This window comes from Thunnus thynnus, chromosome 13 (genome assembly GCF_963924715.1).
Source record: "Thunnus thynnus chromosome 13, fThuThy2.1, whole genome shotgun sequence".
Lineage (NCBI taxonomy): Eukaryota > Metazoa > Chordata > Actinopteri > Scombriformes > Scombridae > Thunnus > Thunnus thynnus.
Genome location: NC_089529.1, coordinates 11599574 through 11626093, shown reverse-complemented (window position 1 = coordinate 11626093; position 26520 = coordinate 11599574). Strand labels below are relative to the sequence as shown.

Here is a 26520-nt window from a genome sequence, read left to right as displayed (position 1 = left end):
AGACTCAATGAAACTCCAGTGAATACCATGAACCCCGCTGCAGCCAGCAGGTTTCCCACAGATTTCAAGATCTTTCCCATGTGTCAGAATAAAGCTGTTAAACAGATCAATGACTTTACCTGCTTCCCTGCTCATACACTGCAGCTGACTGGCTGGAGCCAACTGTTAGTCCGTCAAGCTGATGTGATTTTTATAGTGGTAGCGTTCAAAATGAATTTTTTACGTGGCCCTGCTCATGCGCCAAGCTTTTTTTTTGTTTTGAATCTTATCTTATTTCAGTTTTGGTTGGATAGTTTACATGATTTGAATAAATATAATAAATCTCTTTATATTTTCATGTAAAATAGGAACTATATCACACTGTACAGCTTGTTTGTAGTGTTTAGGATAGTTTAGATTAGGCGGAGTGATACAGTGAAGTGATGTATCAGGTTTGTAGTCAGTATTCTGTGGTCCGACTGTTGTCCCCACGCTGTTACTCACCCACGACCCGAAATAGATTTAATCAAGTAATAGTTAACATACACCAGCATTACACTGTCATCATATAAACCTCAGTCTGTCTCTGAAGTAAACTGATCCACAATCAGCAATTCCAGTCTCACCAAACTTATGAATAAACCTCCCCAAATTTATTATTGCATGCATGTTTTGCTTTTCCTGATGTGATTCATAGCTATGAACTGTTGACCTGTCGGAGTCTCTGCCCGTCTCCCGGTATGACAACTCTCCTCCTGTCTGTTTCCGCAGTTGTGTGTCCCCTGACGTGTATGAATGGAGGAGTATGCAGCTCAAGGAAGCACTGCCTGTGCCCACCCGGCTTCACTGGTCGACTCTGCCAGTTTCCACTCCAGCAGACGCAGCAAGCTCAGGCAGCGCGAGGCAACAAGCAGCCCGTCTACCCCGTATCTTTGAAGCCAGACGGCCTGAAACTAACGGAACAGTCAGGGCATACCCAGCTGACGCAAACGCACTCAGTTTTCACCCTACCTTTGACACAAGTAGGGCACCACTCATCAGAAGGTATCTATCATTCGCCACACCAGAACTTCAGCATGTCTCACTTGGTTTTGAGTGATGGGGAGAATATATTTTATGATGCATTTCATTCCCCCGACGTCTACCTTTTCCTCTGTTTTCAGTGCAGATTAATGTACGTGTTCACCACACGCCAGACACCTCTGTCGTCATTCAACCTATCGACCAATCAGATGTCAAGCCTCCTCACAAGACGGGGACGCGCCCGACCCCCGCGAGACACAAACCGAAGGGGCGCTGCTTCCAGGAGACCACACCCAAACAAGCTGTGAGTTTTATTATATGATGCAATGATGGACACTGAGCCTGAAAATTCCTCTGATATCATTTCTCTGTGTCACTGTTGTAGTGCAACAGCACCCCGCTTCCTGTTCTGACCAATCAGGAGGATTGCTGTGGCAGTGTGGGGAATTCGTGGGGGCAAAACAAATGTTATCAGTGCCCCAAACTGCCAAGTGAGTTACTGCGCACTTCAAGAAATCTCTTCTGCTTTAAAATTTTGTCTTACTACATTTTCAAGCAGCTCTAATTCACTTTTTTTTAGAAGCATCATTTGTTTACTCTTTTCTAGTGTTTATATTCAAATGTGAAAGTGCAACAAATTGTTTTCTTAAAGTAATCCATGGTAGATTATTATCCAATCTGCATCTTGTGTGTTCCTGGGAATAAATTATTGTTTATTGAGCCAAAAATGTCAAGCATTCCCAGCAATTTATACCTTCCACCTTATGAAATCAAGGCCCTGGATTAAACCCATCACTTCATACCTCTATAAAAACGTGAGTGTATAAATGAAAGTTAGTGGTAAGGTCGGTTAGGGAGTGTGTGAAAAGTTGGGAAGGAGAAAACGGAAGAAATTAGGGGAATTACACACAGACAGTGAGACAGAAGAGGAGAATGTGGAAAATAACCCTCTACTTAAGCGTGTTCCTATGGGCCTGCCCAGTGCAGGACTGTCATCACATTGCTGAAGATTGAATTTCAAGAAAATCTTGGCTACTCACGTTTTTCCACTCTGCTATTATTCCAGCTCTCAGTTCTGAGTCAGACAATGCAGTCTTTGACAAAACCTGATACTGTACGTCTGGTTAGTCTTTAGATAACTGGACTCCTGCCCGGAGCGCTGTCTGTTTTGTTACTTTCATATCCATTTATAACCTTCTCCCTTTTTAAAAAAAATATAAATGGCAAAAGTAAGTGAACGTGATCTTGCCCTTCTTTTAATTGTGCTTTCAAAATGTTTATTTTAATGCAGTCTTCCAAAAGCTCTCAAATAAAACTACATCAAAAAGTCGAACATTCTTCTGTTTTGGAGGTTCAAGGCTCATTTAGGATAAGAATAAGAACAAGAGTAATGCATTGTTATGAGTTAAAACCTCATGAAAGAGTTGTTCAATACAGTCTTTAACAAGCTACACTTCATCAAAGGTCTCATAAAAAATGTCATTAGAAAAGGAAAAGAAAAGCAGAGAAAGAAGAAAAGAAAATCTTGAAGTAGTTTGTCCAGTTTATGCATAAAATCTGGCCAAAATGTTTGCTGGTTCCAACAGCAGCTGACAGCGTCATCGTCCAAAATACAGCACTGACTCTATAACGTGACTGCATGGAGTGAAGCTTAATATGTTATTTTAAATTTAGACTAATACTGATGCACATTTTAAAGAAATAGTTTGAGTTTTTGGCTTATATGCTTATTTGCTTTCTTGCCAAAAACCACAACTTGTTGTTTTACAATGTGTTAATTAGTTAATTAGTAGGTGTGTTTTCTAACTTTTGACAGAGTCAGGCTAACTGACTGTTTCCCCCTACTACCAGTCTTCAATGCTAAACTAAGCTAATCCATGCATTAGTGCTTTTCTCATCTAGCTTTTGTCAAGAAAGCGAATAAGTGTTTTTCCAAAAATGTCAAAATATTCCTCTACTTTACAACAAGGTCATTTTCCAGCAATAAAAGAACCTCTACGGGCCTCAGTAGGCACATGTCTAAAGGATAAAGTATTTATGCCTGTTCTGAATGGTGACGCTGAAAGTTGAGGACAAAAGTTTGCATCATAGCCTCATTCTGGCTGCATCCCACAGCTTCCATGATCCCTCTCCAAGAATTCTGTCTTTATTTTGTGCACAATAAATAGGAATTCCAATAAACAGCGCACACTTTTGTCTTTCTGTCCTTTGGGGCATTCATAGTGTTGCACTCATTGTAGATGTGAAAATTGAAGGAAGTAGTTGTATGAAGAATGAAAAAAAAAACAACTTGGGAGAGAATCAAAATTAAACTCTGCTTACTTTTGCACTCATGCACACTTAGACAATGGCTGCATAAAATTAGCATGAGATTGTCTGTTTCGTAAAGTTACAAAAATTGCAATTCTTCCCTGTATCCACTGTTGGAGAGGGGATTTCACTTGCTGTTGCTTGTTTAAAGCATACTGAGGCCTTACCTCTGGCAGCGCTATCAGTGCTATCAATCCATTTTCTGTACCCATACAGAATCATACATATAGTGCATAAACAGCGCATTATTATTAGCTATCACCAGTGCAATGGATTCATGAAACACATATTAGTGCTCAAAGATAATGGATGAACATCTAAAGATTCTTGACAGTTTTTAATCTTAATCGTTTCCAGAAATGTCCTGAAAAAGGTGGTGTTGGGGATTCTCCACTTTTTAGAGACTAAATCCTACAGTTTTCATCATCCGCCTGCGGCCCTTCTCACTCCGCTCCTTACGCTCACATTTTTCTCACCTTTCCCTCTGTGCACTGCTGTGTCCTCTCCTTCCTCAGATGCATCAGTCAAGCAGACCATTGTGGAGGACTATGGCTCCACCTGTCCACAGGGCTATAAAAGATTCAACAGCACTCACTGTCAAGGTAACGCAGGCCAGGCGTAGCTGATAGCCTGGAGAAGTCATTGCTCACAGCTCAGTTTCAGGGTCATTTCTGTCAGTTTTTATGTGCTTACTAAAACTACAGTTCCCATGTGATGAAGCATATCACTTGCGTGTGAATACATAATATCTCTTACAGTGTATCAACAACATAACATTTTTCATTTTTATACCATGCTTCCTGACCTTGAAGATATCAATGAGTGCTCCATGCAGGGTGTCTGTCAGAACGGAGACTGTCTGAACACACTGGGCAGCTTCAAATGTTCATGCAAGCCCGGTTTGGTGCTGGAAAGGAATCGATGTGTCGGTGAGTAAGAGGATCACTGAAAACCCACTTGAATGACATGAAATTTCCATAATGTGATTCTCACCATTTGAAAAATCTTGCTGCCCTCATCTGTCTCAGCGAGATCCCAAATAAAACCCTGTTGTCTCCTCTGTCAGAGTCTCCAGCTGAGCAGGCTCAATGCTTCCTGATGGTGTCTGAGGCCAGGGGGTGTGAGCACGCGCTGCCCACCCCCCTCACTCAGGAGGTGTGCTGCTGCACGGTGGGCAAAGCCTGGGGCCGTAACTGTGAAAAATGTCCTCAGGTGGGCACAGGTGAGTGGACGGAGGCAGAGAGGAGTTAGTTGCTGAGAAAATGACCTAATAACAAGTTGTTCATGATATGATATGTTACAAGATGTTGTCATGTTGACATCTGTCTGCATGTGAACACATTTTATGAACACAGGTACTCAAGAACTTATGATCTAAGCCTCATAATTTCACCGCAGGTTTACCCTGTAGAGTAAATGACCAGACTTAACTGCATATATTTATATTTTAAGGTTTATTTCCCGCCCTATCTGCTTTAACATGTAAAGTTATGTAGATTAACACACTGATCATCTTAATTAATTTTGGTCAGAATACTCTTTAAGTTTCATATATTATGGTGATTATTCGAGGTCATCATGCAGCTCAAGTGCATATATTGCTCATGAGAAGAGTTGCTCACTCCTCTTGTCTGATAACGCTGTGTTAAGCTTGGAAACTGGAAATATAAAGATATATGATTTTGTAGTAGATTCAGTTAATGTTCAGGTTGATGGTTTCATAGCAGTACAGTTTGTATTATATTTTAACCTTTGAAAAATAAAGATATTGAGTATTGCTATAATTAGCAATGTTCGTGTGCATCTCATTGTTAGTCATTAAGAGGTTTTTATAGTGAATGTGCTCAAAATGTGAAATAAAGTAACAATAGGATGCTCTCCTCTTTCTCCATCTGGTGCTCAGCTGCCTTCAGTAAGATCTGTCCTGCTGGGAAAGGCTACATTCTCCAAAATATAAGAGAGACCTTGTCCTTCCCTTCATATGTCTTCCCCCGCAAGCTTGACAAAGAAGGTGAGTCCCCAAATACTGTTCACACCACTATCTAACATTTTTACTTGTTAGTCCGCACATGGATAATGTTAATTCACACTTTTAATACCTGTCTATCTGTTCTGCTTTCAGAAATAAAGTGGCCGGTAAGACATTATTTCTGTTATTATACTTTGATAATAGTGATATTTTTAGCTGTTGGAAGTGCTGACAGTCTCTTTCAACCAGGAGAGGCCACCAGAGACAACAACCGCTGCGCAGCAGTCTCCCACCAGCACCCACAGTCCTCGTGTGCCTGGTAAACTCACCTCCAACCTCATCAGTCAGATTCATACTCCATTACTCCGGTGATGGAACATGTTGGAATACAAGTCAAAATGTATTAGCTACTGGTACTGTATATTGTGTACCTTAGCTTTCATAAAGCGGGGAAAGTTTCATTCTTGCTGCTCACTGCAACAATGACTGACAGACCAGCTTACTCAAAAATATCAGAGCTAATGTTCAACATGTCATGATCCCTCTTTTAGTTTGTCCGCTTAATTTCTCCTCTGTTGGATCCACAGTTGTTAAACCCACCCCTCCACCAATCATCAGAATGACCGACAATGCCCGCCTCGAAACACAGACAAAAGTGCTGCGTGAGTTCCCTGCAAACCTCAAACTGACTATAAAACATCTATTCTAGAGTTACTCCTTCAAAGGCTGGTTCATGCTTCATACACCTCAAAGCTGAAAAATCCAGCTCTCCACATTCCCCAGTAAGAGAAGATGTTGTGGTGAGCTTTGGGTCCATCACTCACAAATGACATGTTGACTTTCTCCATGTAATAAACTTAATTTATGACAGAATGCATAAGACTTCTTTGAGCTTATTGAGACGCATGCTTCTTTAATGTTCAACTGATGCTTTTGGATACTTTGCATGTTGCGTGCATTCAACCATGGAGCATGAACCAGCCTTCAGGTGATGTTCACATTCTTTGTGTTTTATGGGAATAAAGTGTTGCTGTAACTGCAATTTGTGCAGAGTGATACACGCTGTATTTCCATAAAAAGAAAAAACATTCCCTCAGAGAAATCAATGATAAGCACTGAACAGAATTACACTACTACAATCTTTTCTGCTTTTACTGCTTTCTTATTCTGATTCTGGTCCCCCGTTTTTTGTTTATGATTTTGAACTTACAAAGAGTTACAAAATCCTCCTTAAGAAATTCAGTACAGTTACTGACTGTACACCTGACACCTGTCATTGGCTTTGATGTGAAAAAGTCTGAGGGAGTTTAAAAACTAGAATAATGTGAACATGGCCAAAGCCCAAGGATTTGAGGTACAGCATGAATGTTATCAGCTATATATATACATATATGAAAGAATAATAATGATATACACACACATACATCTATGTATCTATATATATATATGCATGTATATATAAGATGCTGAATGTTGTGTGTTCCCTCCCTGAAGCAGAGACAGATGAATGTAGGCTAAACAGGAACATTTGTGGTCACGGAGAGTGTGTGAACAGCCTGAACGGTCACATCTGTCACTGTCACCCTGGCTACCATCTCAACCCGCAGAAGAACATCTGTGAGGGTAAGAGACAATGGTAGAGACGGTGCAGGAATGGGACAATTTCTCAAGTTTTTTATGCATGCATGTCCCCTGGCAAAAAACACAAGACACTCTGGTTCTTGGAGATTATGTTTTATTTGTTTATAATTTCTATGTTTCAAGCTAACTTTCCCCCTCACAGACATAGAATTGGTAGAAAGGATAAAGACTTTATGAGTAGTCGTAGCATCACATGGCTTAAAAGAGGCTACTAGTTAGAGCTCAAATGATGGCCCCCAAAATGGTAACTGTCCATAATTTTTAAACACTACCTCTCATCCTGTCCGCTAGTTAATGTTAATGTATGGGTGCTGCCTTAAGATCGACATTAAAAATAGTAACGTTGGCTCTTGGATCTAATTATTCTCTCATTATTGTGTTGGTTGCATTCTGAATCAAAAATAGAAGAATGACAAGAATAATAGATGAAAAAAATTATCAATTCATCTAATCTTAGTCCCAGAACACAGCTGGCTGTTTCTCATTTTTATATGATCTTGACCTGGTTCAAATTTTTTAAACTGTCACTAGAAGGATAATTGCAATTTTAATTGGTGATAATTGATAATTACAATTAGTATTTTGGTTTTTACAATGACTTAAATGTGATTGTGTGCAATATTAAAGCTTTGATTATGCTTTTAAAGCAAGTGTTTCCTATTTTTTAATTCATGTTTAGCTCTGAAAAGATACACATTTTATTTAAAGAGCATTTTATTTGGAAGATTTGGGTTCATTAAGTAAAATGTGAAAGTAGATACATAATAAAAGGTGCTGTTGCTCAAATGATAATTGTCATGAGTCATTGCAATTAGCTAACAAGTTTCTCTAACCCCCTTAATTTGAGTGGTTAAAAATGTTGAAAAGTCATGTCGGCATCCAAAAAATAACAGTTAATAACATTTTTAATTGTTTTTAGGGTTCATAGTTTTCTTGAAGTCATGCACAAATATTCTGCTTTCTTACAGCAATTTAAATGTTTTTTGTAGTTTTATAGTTTCTGTCATAGATGTGAATGGGTCTGTTCTTACAGTAAGTAATAGTTAGTTGATCTAATACGTGACACATATGATTGTCAATAAAGACATCATCTAAGTGTAGGTGATGAAAACCACTCCCTGGAATCATAGTACTGTGCCCTCTGAGCTCTCTGTTGTTTGTAATATTTAACTCTGTTTTCAACATACGTAGTTGTTGTACTTTTCCTTCTCTTCACTTTTGTTGTCCAGACGATAATGAGTGTGAGTCAGAACCTTGCGGCCATGGCAGAGGCTATTGTGTTAACGTAGACGGAAGCTACCAATGCCATTGTCGCTCAGGTTATAAACACATGGTGCAGCATGGTAGACTCAAGTGTGTAGGTAAGTTAAACCGAGGTATTCCCACGTTAAAGTGTTTTATTCTGTAAGGAATCAGATTCTGCATCAGCTCTTAACCTCTCTGTTCTGCAGACTTGAATGAGTGTGCTAAGCAAGACATCTGTGGTTCTGGAGGCCAGTGTGTGAACTTGCCCGGTTCCTATAAATGTGAATGTCACAGCGGCTTTAGGAGCAAGTCACACCGTCATCCAGCCTGTGAAGGTACAAAGAGACTGATTATTATAACATGGATATTATTGAACAGGCTTTCCTCTGACAAAACACTTATTATATGTGTATGTCACTATGATATGCTTTCGCCCGTGCTCTGCATGTGAATCCAAATCTAAATATTATGAGCATATAAAACTTCCTCTCACTTATTCCAGACATAAACGAGTGTTTGAATCCCGACACTTGCCCCAATGAGCAGTGTGAGAACCTACCAGGCTCCTATGAGTGCGTTCCATGCTTGCCTGGTCACGAGGCCCGTGCTGGCATCTGCTATGGTGAGTGAAATTCTGCTGTACAGCAAAAGTCATCACTTGTTAATTCATTGATAAATCACTGATACATTTTTCTTTCTGTCAATGTGTTCTGATGGGCTGCTGCCCACTGGAGGGCGTTATTATCATGCTAAAAAGTCAGAAAAAGATGCTCCTGAGAGCAAATTTCCATTCAATTGAGGGTATTTGCAGTCATGTGGTTCCCACAGTGAGCAGTGATTCACCTACATTCACTTAGCATCAAAAGATTACAGAAAATGTAAATATATTCATTAGTAAAATTCAAGATGATTGGGTATAACTTCTTAAAAAGTACTAGTAGTAGACCTTTGCTTTGCTTCTTTACCGTAGAAGGAAAGCAAAGGCAAACATGTTTGAAAAATGTTATGTCAAGATAAATATTACACGCTACATGTTTACTACTTTTGAATAATTTGTACTCTACTTTTTCAATGGGTAAAGATATTTGGAAATATTGTAGTTTTAAAGTCATAAGTCAGGTACTAAAGCAGTTTTTAGTCAACAGTATCTTGACAACACATCACAGTTACAGTATGATAATATGTAGACATCGCTGGTGGAAAGAAGACACAGACTGTAACGTAATGGTACTGCAATAATGTAACATATGTTAGTATTGGGATTAGCCAAATTTCGGTATTGTGCGTCTGTACTATAATGATAATAAAAAGGCCCTGTTAAAATCAACCTTTCAAAACAATTGTGCAGTTTTCTTACCTAAGAATTTCAAAATATGGGGCTATATATGTACAAGGCATTGTTATATGCAGCTGTTATCCACAGTCCCCTCATTATGGAGAACTATGATCAAAAAGTCTCAGGATAATTTGGGTGTTTGTCGTCCTTGCATTAGAAATTAGAAATTGTTGGTGAAATGTAAAATCAACTCTGATATGTATCATTTCTTCATGTCCTTTGAGAATATAACTTCTCATCTGTATCATTTTCAAACATATTGGAAAAATGTCTTTGATACTCCTCTCCCTTGGTTAGAGTTTTTAAGTTTATTTACTGGTCATCTTGCTCTACTTATTTATTCATTTACAGTTAGAAAAATTCTGTAAGATATTACCTGCTTAAGATATGAAGAATAACCGAAGACAACATTTGTAGATTTTGTGGTGATGAGGAGGAGGATATTTATCATGGTATTGTCCAGTTGTTGCATCCTTTTGGCAGCAGGTAGCAAATTGGTTATCTCAACAAGCAATCATTTTACCTTTATCCCCTCTCAGTATTATTTGGGGTTGTCAAGATGATCAAAATATGTTATTGAGCACTTTTGTGTTGCTTGGCAAAGTTTACGTATTTGATACTCCAAGAAAGCTCGTTCTGAGCACCCTCCCCATTATTTCTCAAACATTGAGATGGAAGATAATTATGAAAGGTAGAGCAAAAAGCTCAGGCATAAATAAATTTGACATCCTGACAATACCAAAAACTACTGAGTTATGATAATTCTATGATATCATAACTTAATATTATCTGGCTTTTTCATTTAGCTCCTGCTATAGAATGAAGTATTTAACTTGAATTGCTGTATTGCTGTAAGTTATTTGTGTTTGTATTACAATTACATATAGTACTTGACACATACAGGTGTACATGTACAGGTATATATATATGGTATGTCTGTTGTAATTTGTATAGTTATGTTTGTGTTGGTAATGTGAGTTATATATGTTATTTGTTTTGTGTAAACACTGTACATGTATTTTATGTTTGTGTAAAATTTAAAAAGAACAATTGTGCAGTTGAACATCAGTTTTCAGCAAGAGTGTATGTGATTGCATCATTGTAATTTAACTCTTCCTCTTTTCTGTCTCTGTGTTTCACCAGACATTAATGAGTGTCAGAAGCCCGGCATCTGTCCTAATGGGCGCTGTGAGAACCTCCCTGGTACTTACCGCTGCCTGTGCAATGAGGGCTTCCTCCCATCTGCAGACAGCAAAGGCTGCAGTGGTTAGTAACACAGATTTCACCTTTACATTAAGTTATTTTTGATTTTTGATTTTTTATAATGCAGTAGAGTCATTTAATAGCCATATGTATGAGGAACTTGTTATCATTAAAGGGCGGGTGGTTTGCAGATTCACACAGATTGCATGTTTTTCCTTCTCCCAAACAGACATTGATGAGTGTGAAGATGTCAGGCTCTGTGCCTACGGCCACTGCATCAATACAGAAGGCTCCTTCAAGTGTCAGTGCTACCCGGGATACCAGCGCACACAGGAAGGCAGCCACTGTGAAGGCATGAATTATTCAACATTACAAAAACCATGTATTTTAATTGTGTTAAATGTTCATAGGGAATCAATATGAAATTACTTATCACCTGAAAGTCATCAGACTTGTTTGGAACATTGTAGTCTGGGAAAGCTAATCAAATAAAGTGTGACTGAGTTCAGTTTGGTGTTGACCATTTCAGGAATAGATTTCTAAAATTATGCACCTTTTCTTGCTCAGCCACATGATTCACATTTCATCAATGTTTTTATTTCCTTCCCCTCAGATATCAATGAGTGTGAGAGACCATTAAACTGTCAAAGGGGCCGCTGTATTAACAATATGGGCTCATACCACTGTGAGTGCCCGAAGGGCTACACACTGGTCGGAGGCAGGAGATGCCAAGGTAAGTCTCCTCAAACCCTTCAGGTCAGACCTTTATCAGAAAACAGGATGCTGTCTTTCATTTTGCTTGTAATGAGTTATTTGTAACTAATGCTAACACATATGCCATCAGTTAAATTGGAGTGTAAAGCTAGTTTGTTTTATTTACAGTGTCTTTATTTCTACCCTTATCTTTAACCTTATTGTTAACCACATGTACCTTTAATGTATTATCTCTTTTAAGAGATGATGTTACTGTTGTCTTGTCTTACAGTAAATTTAATAAAACCTGAGCTTGAAATCACTCTCTCGTTAGCTCATTCACTCTTTCCTACATGATAAATCCTCAATAGTTTTACTCTAGTAAGCAGTTAATTGATATTTTGGACACTTATAAATCATTCGTTTTCATCATTGTTTTGCATTGTTTTGTGGGATTTAAGCGTAAAGTGGACACTATAACTACTCTAACAGATATATTAATGACAGAATGTTTTCTTACTTTATGCTGAAAAACATTGAAAGTTGCTGAAAAAAGAAAAACCATTTGTTTGCAACTCAGCTGGTGTTTGGATTGAAACAAATACTTAGAGCAGCCTCTGTGATTTCACTTTCAGACATAGACGAATGTGCCGCAGACAGAAGTCTCTGCCAGCCCTACGGCTCTTGTGAGAACAGACCGGGCTCATATGTGTGTGTCTGCAATCACGGTTATGTCCTCTCAGAGGACAAACACAGCTGTGAGGGTAAGCCTGCGCTGATTCCTTCTGCTTTACTCTAGACCCACATTCATCCCAGAGCTTTAACCAGGCCTGAACATTTGATCCCTTCCTGTCCCGAGCCCAAAACAGCTTAGTTCAAACCAAAACCAAATCCGAGGGCCTGAAAGCTGAGAAATTATAATAATTTGCCATAAATTAAAAAACTATATTCCATATGAACCCAAGTCACACACTTTAACGCATTAAAATGACATGTAAATCCTGCTTGGATAGCTCATTTGAGGTCCCGTCCTGTCATTGGAACATACACTGAATCCTCATCATGTTTGCTCCTGCAGCAGTTCGAGTGCTGACAGATGAGAAGAAGGAGTGCTACCTGAACCTGGATGACACTGTGTTCTGCGACAGTGTCCTGGCCACAAACGTCACCAAGCAGGAGTGCTGCTGCTCCATTGGAGTTGGTTGGGGAGATCACTGTGAGATCTACCCCTGTCCTGTCTCCCAATCAGGTACATTCACAGCACAGGAAGTAAACTCATATCCAATCAGGATCTACAGTTTTTTGGTGGTATTTTACTAACAAGGGGTTGGACAATATTAAATAGTTATCCAGATAATACTGTGTACTGTCATGTCATATTCTGTATCTACATCTTATGTACTGTTTATTAAACTCTTTCTTGTCTTCTCCACTCAGCCGAGTTCCACTTCCTGTGTCCAAGCGGGCAAGGTCTCTACTATGAAGAAGGACTCATTTATAGCCTGCCTGCCTACCACGGTAGATATTATGCAACTTGGGTCACCATAGTAACACACATCAGAGCTACAATATTCTTACCATTTCCACCAAAATGTCCATTCTGTGATAATATTCGTAGTAGCTGAGTTTAATACCTTTTGCTTATCCTTGTCCAAATATGTTGTCAGTTCCTAATGCTTGTGGCTGTAGTCACTTGTAAGATTGGAACACCATTCTCATTACATGCCCCCCCCCCCACCCTCCTAACCTCATCTAGCTGTGAGTCTGTGACTGAGAAGAGATTTTCCTCTCTTGTCCGCAGATATTGACGAGTGTTCTTTGTTTGCTGATGAAATCTGTAAGAAGGGTCGCTGTGAGAACACGCTGCCGGGCTACGAGTGCTACTGTCAACAGGGCTTCTACTATGATAGCAACCTTCTCGAGTGCATTGGTAAGCGCTTAGATAAACACCACAAAGTGGCCACTTAAAATCATCTCATGCTCACAAAAGCATTATTTTCGTTTTTGAAGGCAGATCAGTTTTGTTGGTGGTTCATAACAGATTTCTGTTTGATGTTCTCCCTCAGATGTGAACGAATGCCACGACGAGTCTCTGTGCACTAATGGTCAGTGCGTCAACACAGAAGGGTCCTTCTACTGCAACTGTAACCGTCCCTGGACTTCAGACTCCAACAAGAAGAAGTGTGTGATAGCAACAGTAGCAGGTAAGTAAACAAGTATCTTCTCACAATGACCCTTGAGAGCTTACTCTGTTTATCCAGTTGCCTGAAGAGTTATCTGGAGTGGTCACTTCACCTTTTTGTTGTGCAGATGTGAATGAGTGTGAGGACCCAGCCAACTGTAAGAATGGCCACTGTGTGGACACTCCGGGGTCTTACTACTGCATCTGCTCCCCACCCTGGACCCTAGCTATCGACCGTAACAGTTGTGTGACTCCTGAGGAGCAGGCTGGTGAGTACAGATCTTCTGCAGTGAGAAGATTATGAAGAGCAACAAGGCAGTGGTGGACAACAGCAGTTTACTCTGGGAAAAAAAAAATCAAAAAAAAGAAACAACGATATTGGCTTTCTGCACTTGTGGGTGTCAGTATATGGGAGACAAATCTGGTTTCAGTGCCAAGTTGCACAAAGAGGGTGAAGGAATCTACTAACCTTTTTGTAGGAGTCATCGCTCCAAACCAAGACAAGAATAGGCATCAGACTTTCAAGGTATTGACCACCTTAATTAGACAGGCATGAAGCATTGACATTGTTATATTGAGCAGACATATCAAACATTATGTTCATAATGTTCTGTAATCATCATTGAAGATTTAGAAAAAATATGTGAGCATGCTGAATCAGTTTGTATATTACAAACAAATCATGTTTTTTAATCACTTTTTAAGTAGTTGAGGGTTTTTGTGATCTTACAGTATCACTTTGAGTCTGTAATTGACATTACTAAGGGTGTATGCCTACGTTACAGAGGAACAACCTTAGAAGTACTCCATATATTTTTACACCCAGTGATGGTTGGATGATATTTTAGAGTCATCTTAAGATAATCCACACATTTCTCACTGTGCTCATGTTTTCTGGATCTGATTGGCTGGTGAGCATAAATGTCTGTGCATTGCGGTAACATAATCTTATGAGTACTGCATTTCCTACTTTTTCCTCTAAGATTTTGTGCTGTCTAAAGTAAACAAATTGTGAACATGCCTTTTAAGGAATCTTGGTTATGGATAGTCAACAGGCAAATATAGATATAAAATACATATCCAAATGTACCCGTGTATATTTTGCACATGTGATAGTAAAAATAGTTACACAATTAGATTGTAGCTTTAATAAACATGTAGAAATACTGAAATGAAATAATAGCATTTAAATATCCCATTCATACCCCCAACTTCAATCTTGCATATTCTGCTAATAGTAGTTTCCTTTGTAACTGTTTTTTACTGTAATTGCTGCCTGTGTTGCTGGTGCATCAGTTGCAAACACTGAAAAAAAAAAATTAATTTCTCAAGGAGATGTCTATATTCACATCTACAAATGACTCCTGGATTTTTGAAGTGGTCACTTTTTTTAACTCTTTGTTCACTTTGTTACAACAGAGTGGTACATGGAGTTGAAAGTCACCAATGACATATAACATCTGCACAAAACATTGGCTCTGTAGTTACATTTATTGATAGGGCTGGTCGCTCTCCTTACCAATTGTACAGGATGAGAGTGGAGATGGCTGCTGCACAGCTTGGTTTCTTCTGGTGGATGAGACAGTCGCCTCAATGCCACTACATGCTGCAGAGGGGAAAACTGACTGTAGTTTTTACATATTCATGTATGCATGCCTACATAAGTGCAAACTTTTATACTGTTGTTGGCAGTCACATACTGGGGTACCTTGACAGGTGTGATATGGAGGAAAGATGTACCATTCTGAACCCATGTGGTGAGGTGTTGTTGGCCATTTGGTTACACCATTTTGTAAAAAAGGAGTAGTTTTTGTTATAGTTGTTGTTGTAGTTGTTTCATAAAACCTAAAGCCAATGTTGTGGTTGTAAGGATGATTAGCAGTCCGGGCTGTCAACTGATCACCATGTGGTATTGAGCCACATTGAATACCAGACAGCCCAGGTTGACCCAATCATGGGGTCAGGGTTTGCTGACAACATCTGGTGTAGAAGTCTGTCTTAAACCTGGAACAAACTTTTTCCTCATTGTGGGCAGACGTTGGAGACATGAAGTTAAATTGCACCCTGTTTAAAGAAAGGAAGGCTGCAGCTGCAGTACTAGTAGAAACAAATGCAGTGAGGCGGGATATTAAGAGGCTATGAAGGTTAATGGCCATGCTATGACCAAGTTGCCAGTGTGTATAGTTGGAAAATCTGTTATTCCAAGTTTGAGACTGTGGTTCTGGATGGATGGATGGATGGCTCCATTCTCCCTGTTGCCACTACAACCTAACCTGATGCACCAGATGGTTTACACAGAACCATCTGAGACGTGGTCCTTGGAAACTGTTTGGAAAAGGAGGCATTTTCAAAAAATACTTGGCAGGTGATTGGCTGAACCATCTCCTACCCTGCAATGCAGCTAGATTCACAAGATCATGCAAGAATCCTCATAGGACACTGATTGGTCCAAACCACTGGTGGTTCAGACACAAGTGCATAACTTGAAGCCTGACAAGACATATTCTTGCATGATCTCGTCATGATGTTGTGATATCGCAAATCCAGCTGCCTTGCAAGGTAAACTACAACCCTGACATGGATAAATGACTAGAAATTGGATAGGTGGATAAACACTCATGAGCTTAAAGCTAACTTGAATACATGCCATTAATCTGTTAATTTGAGGAAATATTTTGTTTATAATAATAATAATACATTTGATTTATAGAGAACTCTTCAAGATACTCCAAGAATCTTTACACAATGAGTTAAAAAGACCCTAAAAAAACACAAAAAGCACAAGGTAGCAGAGGACATTAATCACATTAAAAGCAGTTCTAAAAAGGTTAGTTTAGAGTAACTTCTTGAACACACACACATTGGCGCAGTCACGGATGTGTTTGGCGATAGAGTTCCAGAGGGAGATATGGAGAAAGCCCTGTCACCCCAGGTTTGGTGCTTGGTCCTAGATGATGGAGACAAAGAGGTTGGCGACAGAAGAACGGTGGAAAAGGTTGGTGAGGTATGAGTGGGGCCTGGTCATGGAGAGCTTTGTGAGTTAAAAGAAGTAACAGGGAGCCAGTGGAGGTTCTTCAGGACAAAATAACAGGAGTCAGTTATCAGGCGAGCAGTAGAGTGCTGCTGTACTGGTGTTTATTTGGGACTTTGAACGGTGTACCATAAAGAATGCTGTTGCAGTAGTCGAGTCTGGATGTGATGAAACCATTAATCAAAGTCTCAGCAGCAGAAAAGGATTGATGGACGGAGATGAGCTATGTTTTTTGGGTGGAAAAAGGCAGCATTGGTAATGAAATTAGCGTGCTGTTCAGAAGAGTTACTGTCGAAAATGACTCCAAGGTTGTGGATGTGTGGGGAGAGAGACAGAGTGGAGTAATCTGGTGAGGCAGAAGTTGTGAGTGGTTTTGATGAGGGATTTGGGACCAATGATGACCATGTCAAATGTACTGCAGTTTAATTTAAGAAAGCTGGCTTGCACCCATGATTGAATTTCACTGAGGCGGTTGGTTAGGGTGAAATGAGTTGCAGTGACAAGGGGGAGCATGTAGAGGATGAACAAGAGAGGACCGAGCACTGAACTTTGAGGGACACTTTGGGACAGAGGAGCGGTGGAGGAGGTGCAGTTGTTCATGCTGTTTTACTGTTTTCTTTCTGTGAGATAAGACTTTGGCCAGGAGAGGGCAGTATCGGTGATGTTGAGGGAGGACTTGAGGCAGGAGAGATGAATGGTGTGTTTGATGGTGTCAAAAGAAACTGTGAGGTTGAGGAGGATGAGAATGTTGGTTAATCTGTGCAATCATTCTCCATTTACTGCAGCATATTGAAGCCACAACAACAATACAGGCCAAACAACAAAAAAAGCTCAAGTCTGCTCAATGTCCAAACCATATAACATACATGCTGTGTTCCACATCACAGCACACATTGGCCGACATGGCATCATTCATTGTCTCTGCAAACTGCCTGCAAACTTCTTGGCAGATAAAAAAAATCCTCAGTTGATGTGTTCCTGCAACTAAGCTTCCTGTTTTACCCTGCAGCGTTATTGCAGATAGTGCAGTGTGGTTGCATGTTAACTAGAGACCAACTGCAGTACTATGCATGACTGAAGTTCAATTTATTTTTAGCATTACAGGTGAAGGAAATAACTTGCATGCAACTTTAAGGGTAGAAACGTCAACAGAAAGCAAATGGGACATACAGGGGGTGTACACAATAACAGTAACTGCTGTACATTATAATCCAAACCAGCACAATATTCCTACAATGACTGCTGTTGTATTTATTGCGGGACTATTGTACCAAATTGCATTAAATTGCTCAAGTTTCTTTGTTATTGTGTCCACCACTTGTCAAGAAGAGCTGGCCCCAAGCAGATGTTCATACTGTAACCAGTGTCTGTGGTGCCCTTTGCAGATGTGAATGAGTGCCAGGATCCCTCGTACTGTAAGAATGGGAGGTGTGAGAACACGCCCGGCTCCTTTCACTGTTTTTGCGACCATCCCCTCACCTTCAGTGCAGCGCTAAAACAGTGCGTCTATGACGGTGGGTAAAATCAGCGTCAGCTCGCCTGAGCCTGACCGATTAAAATGAGTTTTGGCTTACCTCGACATCTGCCACTCATGTTGCTCTTTGTAATTCCTCCCAGTATGAGGCCCAATTTGTGGCCTCTACTGACTTTATGTTCAGTTCCCCATTTTATAGAGACACTTTCCCTTTCTTGGAGAGATACCACTTTGCATAGTTACTAAAATACATATCCAATATTTGTGCACACAAATCAGAGTATGTTCAGTGTGAGAGACTGATTTGGGCTGGTAGAGAAAGGATACACCCAGTATTTGAAAACTGCTCATTCAGTAAACAATGGCTTGAGCTCATTAGTGACAATTTGGCAAGTGAGATATACAATATAATCCACAGCACAGTTATGTTCTGCTGATCATTTTTACAGCCATTTCTTGAAAAGAATTTTTTTTAATTTCTGTAATTAATGCTACAGCACTAAGCTGGTAAGATAACACACTTTTGTCAGTGGTGATATTCAGCACTGTAGCCAGAAGATAGACAGAAAATGACATTCAGCACTGTGCTGCTATCATACTCACAAATCAAGAAGACAAGTGAAGCATGTTGATCCACAAGCAATCAAGCATTAACAAAGCGGTTTGCTCTGTCCCAAAAACTGTGAGAATAACTTGAGCATCAGTGCAACACATGCAGCCACCTTTATTCTTTATTCAACCAGAAAACACTGTGGGGAGCGCATGTTTTATTACTAAGCACAGTGCATGAGAGACCAGTAGAAAGGTAAGTTAACTGGCCCATATTTTAGTTTACTTTAAATCACCATAATAATTGTTATTAGCAGCTAAGTACTTATAGCCAGATATACACATACAGTACCTACATGTACTACAGTATACAGTAACAGTACTCTTGTATAAGGCAATGATTTAAAGTATGATGGCAACTTAATATTGGCTCTTGTTTGTAGGTGTTATATCGGTTCTTATATGAGTTGGTAACTTTTACATCAGCCTGTAGATTCATATAGTTAAACGTGTAAATTAATTAATTGATGACCCAGTCTCAAAACATATATAAACAATCTGGTTAGTGGGTTTTCTTTTGCTCTGTGTGCTACTTACAGGATGAATATACTGTGTGTAAGTACATAGCAAGCTGAAAAATAAAAGAAATCCTGTATTATGGCTTGCTATTGTAGGCTAAATAGACCAGAACTGAAGGGATGAAATGCATGCTGGGATCTTAACCCCCAATACCCTGAACAAGAATAAGCATGTATAGAGGATGGATGATACATTTTCTGCACTTACACTATACTCACTGTTTTACTCTAATCCATAACTATTTTTATAAGTTATGAAAGTGGGTTCGATGACTTACTACATGTAATACATATAAAATATTGACATACTCCAACAAGAGAGTGACTCCATCATCTACAGTAGATTGTGGGTGTTACAAGCAATGTGAAATGATGTAATGACTTCCCTAATATATGTATATCTTATGTATTTTTGTGCATGTATATGTGTATCTTATTTTTCTGTGCAGACATTTTCTTCTGGCTTTCATAATGTATGTGTAAACCTTGTATTAATCACAGAGGTCTGAATATGACTTCCTGTACTTGCACTACAATGCAAATACAAAAAAATCTGTGAATTTAACAGTTACTGACTCAATCATTTTTAAAAATCCCCCTCTACTGTTAAGTGTTAAACAGTCGTTAACATTACACATCTGTTTTTTCACCTTTTTTTTACCTAGATCGCACTGCAGCCCACAAGGATGTGTGCTTCCTGCAGGTTGACGAGGGCTTGATCTGCAGCGAGCCCAGGAACGGTATGGTGGTGACCTACTCAGAGTGCTGCTGTCACTACGGTCGAGGCTGGGGACCCGAGTGTAACACCTGTCCACCGAGAAACTCGGGTGAGCAAACTGCACACCCAGCTGTTCTCCATGACTACCGACTGCCATTTGTCCTTCCTTTTGAGCTATAAAGATGTTTCTTCTTTGTATTCAGAGATGTTCACTCGTCTGTGCGAAATGCACCTGGAGACTGAGTCCGATGGGGAGCAGGATTTCCTGCCAGCTTTTGCTAATTATAACCCGGGTAAAACCAAACCCCATCTTTGTCAATACACAATCAATTGGCAGACACACTGATCTATTTACTCCCAGCCAACCCTCACTTTCTTATCTCCTTCTGTCCCACATTTTCTCTTTTCTTCCCCTGTCTATGTGACTGTAAAAGGTGACAGTTCAGAGGAGGATTCAGATGAATGCAGCTGTGCGAATGGCCGCTGTGTCCGCTCCTACCTGGGCACCATGTGTGAATGTAACCCAGGCTTTAGACTGGACCACTCACCCACCCGCTGTATAGGTTTGTACTTGCTAGTTTTACAAAAATACTGTCCTTATTTCGTCAGTTACTTATAGCATTATTATTTCCTGTTTTACCCTCATTGATAAGTGCTTGTGTTATTTTTTTTCAGACATTGATGAGTGTGCAGAGCCGGGACATCGTAATAGTCCATGCAAGAACGCTCGCTGTGTGAACACCGCCGGCTCGTTCAAGTGCTACTGCAAACAGGGCTTTGTGGCCACACGCAGGCCAAACATGTGTGCCCGTCGCAGAACTCGGTAACCTCCGTGTGTCACTCTGTTTATCTGTATCTGTGCAGCACACACAAGCACCATGCACATGCTGCACATGAAATGTCAGTCTCATAATTAAAATGTGGGACTGTGTGTACACAGTGAACCTAAAAAAAAACATGCTCTCATATGAAATGTACAAAACATATCATTGTCAGCTCCTCTTTCACTCCCCATTTCACATAAAAAAAATCTATACAGACAAGGAATATGTTTTTGTTTGTTTGTTTGTTAAACATTTTTGTAATTATTCTTTTTTTAAACTGTTTTTTGTTAAGTTTATAATGTGCATTTTTTTCATTGATCTCCCTGTTGCATTGATCTTCCAATCTTTGAATCTTTGAATTTGAATCTCTGATCTCAAGATGCCTTGTTTTAATGACGTAACATGTTTCGAAGAGCACAACACAAGTATAAAGATCTGTCTGGTATTCTTGTTGTCTACTTCAGCCTATTCAATATTTGTATCTTACAGGGATGCCATAAGAACTTAGAAATGTTACGGTGTTCCCCTTCACATTCCCGTGTAAGTCCACATTTTTAATTCTAAATTGACATCCTCTGAATTGTGTTTTCTAACCACACATTGTTGATTTTGTGTTATTGTACAGTTTGTGGATGAACAGTTTCTTGTAAGACTGGTCCCTGTCCTACCCCTGTTTATTTGTTGATGTAAAATATGAGAAACCTGAAGTTTGTGTATAATTTGACATGTGCACCTAAGTGGACTTTAAGCTAGAAATAAAGGTCATGCACTTAGCAATGAATATAGTGGGAGTATTTGCTAAATGTAGCTTATTTTGGGAGAAAAACAAGAAAGTTTGACATCTGTTGTCATAAGTGTTGCAACAAAGCATTTAGAAAACCAAAGACGCTGTTGAAACGAGAAGAATTGAATTAAAAGAAAGATGTCAACCAGTCATGCATTTGTATTCCTTGTGTTTGTGGGTGTTGTGTTTTGTTTTACACATCTGATGGAAATAGAGAAAACTGAAAATACTGATGCATTAATGTCTACATATAAAGACAGAAACACAAAGATGCAGCGTTCCCTTTCAAGCACACCTGGAGAGCAAATAAACTCAGCACATGGTAGGTTTCCATAGGTCTTCCATTAAGTTTACTTCTGTGAGCTTTGTACTTCACTGTACAAATCTGTAACATTTATAAACTTAATTTTGGTTGTTAGCATGTTATTTTGATAGGATATTTGTATTTTTGAAAGTGAGTGTTCTCTAAATACTTCACGTACATCCTATTGCATTATATGGGTATTTTGTTTTTTTATGAAACTAGCTATCTTGCAGCATAAAGAGGCATTTAGTTTTTGTTTAGGATTCAGTTATCACCATAAACAGAAAGGTTTTGAGTATGAAAATGAGAGGATATTTGCTGTTCTTTCAATTCTTATTTCCTCAAGATGTATGTGCCACTGAGTGCCTCCGAATTGTTAGTGCGAGCTGTTTGGAGCCCACACATCAACTGTGATTCTCTCGAGTCTGATACTGTTCTCTAAGATGTCTATAGATCACCAAGTCCTAAATTTGACATTTCTGTGGAATTTCCAATGTCTCTTTGCATTTCAAATGTACATCCATTAACACTCTATAAGGATTACAGGTGAGTGACCACATCATGACACCTATGAGCAAATAGACATTTTGAAATACCTTTGTGAAGCCATTTCAGAGAAAATAGCTATAAACAGCACATAGCATCAAAAGGCTAAAATACGTGGAAAAATTATTTTAAGGACATTAATCAGTTGAATATTAATGATAATAATATATTATCTCAAAATAGATAGAGATACCGAAATGTAGATAAAATGGCGGTAAGAGACGGTTACAGTGTTAATTAACTTTCAATTTAGTTGATATAAGTTATATGTCGTACGTTGCAAGCAGCCTATAAAACCTGAACATACAGACACATCAATAAACACCTGTTACTAAAGACTAATTATGAAGATTGAAGCCAATTTTTAATTGTGGTGAAATGGAGGTTAGGACAGCGATATGATGACGTGTGCATACAGTATGACGTGTATATATTGAACATTTGCAGCTGATCATCATTCGAACATAAACAAACTCAGAGACAGCCAAGAGTACACGCTGTGATTTTCAAAGTTTTCACTCGACGATTTCTTGAAAAAGACGACCTCCATCGACGACTTTTTTCACTCTGACATCGACTGACTAACAACTGACAAGCAGCAAACTTGTTTCAGCTTGGAGGATGTGAGATTTATTATTTTTAAAGTCCATATTGTTTTGCTGTGTATTTCACCGTCGAGACGTTCAGAATCCCTAAAATTCACTGATGCTTTGCTAGCCCGAGTATACAGTGTGTTAATATCTGGGTATATTAATCACATTTGACTGACGTTTGACCAAATTTAACTACAGACCCCATGCATGGTTTACAGCAGGTTTGAACCAATAATAAAAAGTTTTTAAAAAGGCTTAATAAAGTAACCTATTGCAAAAAATAAGCACACAGCCCTTTTCACGCTTATATTTTAGAACAAGGTTAATCTCCAACTCAAAAGAGAAATAAAAATCCATAACCTTTCATGATTTAAGGCTATATAAGCATATTTATACGGCTCCTTTACAGGAGATTTTTTCTTCAGCAGAACATTTTTGACTAACCATCTAAATCTTATAATATTTTCAACAAATCAGTACAGACATTATTTGACTTGACAATATAGTTTTTGTTCCTCTCAAGATTGGGGAAAAGTTTGAATAAAATACAATAAAACAAATATAAACTAATAGAATTCGTGTTTTAAAGCAATCTTTACCTGTTCCTCGGTCTTGAAACACAGAAACGTTGGTGGAATAACAAAGGACATTTACTCAAGTGTTGTATTTTGTACAACATTTACTTTACTCAAGTATGCATAGCCCTCCTAGATTCTCCCCCAGCTCTTCCTCTAGCCAGCGTCCTCCAGTGCCAGAGGGTGAACTCTGGACTTGTGTGGTGCTTGATGATGCAAATAAGATCATCCTGAGAAAGCTGCCGACAGCAAACTCCCCCCTGAAGACGGAGGCACCCAGTCAGCCTGGTAAATCTTGTCCCCCTGTGAGACGGCCGGCAGGCACCAACACCCGCCTGATCAGCACTGGCCCCCAGCCAAAGTGGGTGAAGAACCTGAAGGCCATTCTTAAGGAGAGAAACAGGCAGCGTGGCAACACAGGACGCAAGAGAGCTGCTGGACAACCGGAGGGTGCCCCTCCAGGAAAGCGAGCTTTCAAACGTTAATTTTAAAAATGAATTTGAACTTGAGTTTCTTTTACTTTACGTGTTGTGACGTGTTGTGACGTGAAGTGCTGTGAAGTGACATGAGGTGACTTGATGTGATGTGACGTGAAGTGATGTAATGTGAAGTAACGTGAAGTGACGTGATTTGATGTGATGTGACGTGATGTGAAGTAAAGTGACGTGAAGTGATGTGACGTGCCGTGAAGTGACGTGAAGTGATGTGACGTGCCGTGAAGTGACGTGACGTGATGTGATGTGACATGAAGTGATGTGCCGTGAAGTGACATGACGTGACGTGAAGTGAAGTGATGTGACGTGACGTGAAGTGACATGAAGTGACTTGATGTGATGTGACGTGAAGTGAAGTGACGTGACATGACGTGAAGTGATGTGATGTGACGTGAAGTGACATGACGTGAAGTGATGTGATGTGATGTGAAGTGATGTGATGTGAAGTGATGTGACGTGAAGTGATGTGACGTGAAGTGACGTGACGTGAAGTGATGTGACATGACGTGAAGTGACGTGATGTGACGTGATGTGACGTGAAGTGATGTGACGTGAAGTGACGTGACGTGAAGTGACATGAAGTGACTTGATGTGATGTGACGTGAAGTGACGTGACGTGAAGTGATGTGATGTGACGTGAAGTGACATGACGTGAAGTGATGTGATGTGACAGTGACAAGGAACCCAGTGAAGTGGTACAACCTGGGGAAAACAAAGAGAAAAAGTACTAATGGAAGTAGCAGTGGCATTACGGCCTCCCTGTAACTCTCCTGACTACCAGGAAGAAACAAAGGCCAAAAAGTACAAATGCATTAAGTGAAGTGATGTGACGTGAAGTGACGTGACGTGAAGTGATGTGATGTGACGTGAAGTGACGTGACGTGAAGTGATGTGATGTGACGTGAGGTGACATGACGTGAAGTGATGTGATGTGACGTGAAGTGATGTGATGTGACGTGACGTGATGTGATGTGACGTGACGTGACGTGATGTGATGTGACGTGACGTGATGTGATGTGATGTGACGTGAAGTGATGTGATTTGAAGTGATGTGCCATGAAGTGACATGACGTGACGTGACGTGATGTGATGTGACGCGAAGTGACATGAAGTGACTTGATGTGATGTGACGTGAAGTGACGTGACGTGACGTGATGTGAAGTGAAGTGAAGTGACATGACGTGAAGTGATGTGATGTGACGTGAAGTGATGTGATGTGAAGTGATGTGACGTGAAGTGATGTGACGTGAAGTGACGTGACGTGATGTGACATGACGTGAAGTGATGTGATGTGACGTGAAGTGATGTGACGTGAAGTGACGTGAAGTGACGTGAAGTGATGTGACATGACGTGAAGTGATGTGATGTGACGTGAAGTGATGTGACGTGAAGTGATGTGACGTGAAGTGACGTGACGTGAAGTGACATGAAGTGACTTGATGTGATGTGACGTGAAGTGACGTGAAGTGATGTGATGTGACGTGAAGTGACATGACGTGAAGTGATGTGATGTGAAGTGAAGTGACGTGACGTGACGTGACGTGACGTGACGTGATGTGACGTGAAGTGACGTGATGTGATGTGACGTGAAGTGATGTGATGTGAAGTGATGTGCCGTGAAGTGACATGACGTGACGTGACGTGATGTGATGTGACGTGACGTGAAGTGACATGAAGTGACTTGATGTGATGTGACGTGAAGTGACGTGACGTGACGTGAAGTGATGTGATGTGACTTGAAGTGATGTGATGTGAAGTGATGTGACGTGAAGTGACGTGACGTGAAGTGATGTGACATGACGTGAAGTGATGTGATGTACACGTGAAGTGATGTGATGTGACAGTGACAAGGAACCCAGTGAAGTGGTACAACTTGGGGAAAACAAAGAGAAAAAGTACTAATGGAAGTAGCAGTGGCATTACGGCCTCCCTGTAACTCTCCTGACTACCAGGAAGAAACAAAGGCCAAAAAGTACAAATGCATTAAGTAAGATTAATCCTCCTCATGGTGGAATCTACCTGGAGTCAACATGTAAGAGCGTCACCTTCTCAGGGCAGCATTTGACCTGATTGTTTCACTGAGAAGCAGAACTGGCCAGTGTTTAATATAGAATATGAAAAGTTGAGTTTGACAGCTAGAGAATTTATACTTTTTTACTTTTATGCTGTTGACCTAGAACAGGAGGAGATAAATTTTGCATAGGATTCTTTCTGGTTGTTTGTTTTCTCTGTGATTGTTTTTCAGTGCTGTCTTTGGATGAAAAGGCCTCAGTAGGAAACATAAGATGGCGGACAGCCCCAGGATGACCAAACAGATGAGAGAGAGCCCCCAAGTCAAATGAAGATGAGGGAACAGAACCTTGATGAGGCAGGAGATGAAGAAAAGTTGCCCCTTGGAAAAAGAAAACTCTGCAGATGAAAGCAGAGATGAATGAACGCAGGCTCAAGAAGAGAAAACATGATGAACAA

The 26520-nt window shown here is 39.8% G+C and overlaps 1 protein-coding gene across 2 annotated transcripts in view; it reads left to right on the top strand.

Moving 5' to 3' along the window:
* ltbp3 (latent transforming growth factor beta binding protein 3) overlaps window positions 1-21689 on the top strand; it is a 38616-nt gene extending 16927 nt beyond the window's left edge. Inside the window, exons 2-29 of one of the 2 annotated variants that reach the window (XM_067607911.1) lie at window positions 751-1023; window positions 1143-1306; window positions 1388-1493; window positions 3828-3914; window positions 4125-4241; window positions 4379-4534; window positions 5216-5323; window positions 5435-5448; window positions 5531-5600; window positions 5869-5943; window positions 6776-6904; window positions 8152-8283; window positions 8374-8502; window positions 8670-8789; window positions 10647-10769; window positions 10936-11058; window positions 11320-11439; window positions 12035-12163; window positions 12478-12648; window positions 12837-12917; window positions 13201-13329; window positions 13466-13603; window positions 13710-13850; window positions 17998-18126; window positions 19879-20040; window positions 20135-20224; window positions 20366-20494; window positions 20607-21689. In XM_067607911.1, coding sequence (XP_067464012.1) covers window positions 751-1023; window positions 1143-1306; window positions 1388-1493; window positions 3828-3914; window positions 4125-4241; window positions 4379-4534; window positions 5216-5323; window positions 5435-5448; window positions 5531-5600; window positions 5869-5943; window positions 6776-6904; window positions 8152-8283; window positions 8374-8502; window positions 8670-8789; window positions 10647-10769; window positions 10936-11058; window positions 11320-11439; window positions 12035-12163; window positions 12478-12648; window positions 12837-12917; window positions 13201-13329; window positions 13466-13603; window positions 13710-13850; window positions 17998-18126; window positions 19879-20040; window positions 20135-20224; window positions 20366-20494; window positions 20607-20758 — 3497 coding nt within the window. In that variant the 3' untranslated portion in view covers window positions 20759-21689. The remainder of the gene's footprint in view (window positions 1-750; window positions 1024-1142; window positions 1307-1387; window positions 1494-3827; window positions 3915-4124; window positions 4242-4378; window positions 4535-5215; window positions 5324-5434; window positions 5449-5530; window positions 5601-5868; window positions 5944-6775; window positions 6905-8151; window positions 8284-8373; window positions 8503-8669; window positions 8790-10646; window positions 10770-10935; window positions 11059-11319; window positions 11440-12034; window positions 12164-12477; window positions 12649-12836; window positions 12918-13200; window positions 13330-13465; window positions 13604-13709; window positions 13851-17997; window positions 18127-19878; window positions 20041-20134; window positions 20225-20365; window positions 20495-20606) is intronic. The other variant, XM_067607912.1, reaches the window with a different exon arrangement.
* Window positions 21690-26520: the final 4831 nt, after the last annotated feature.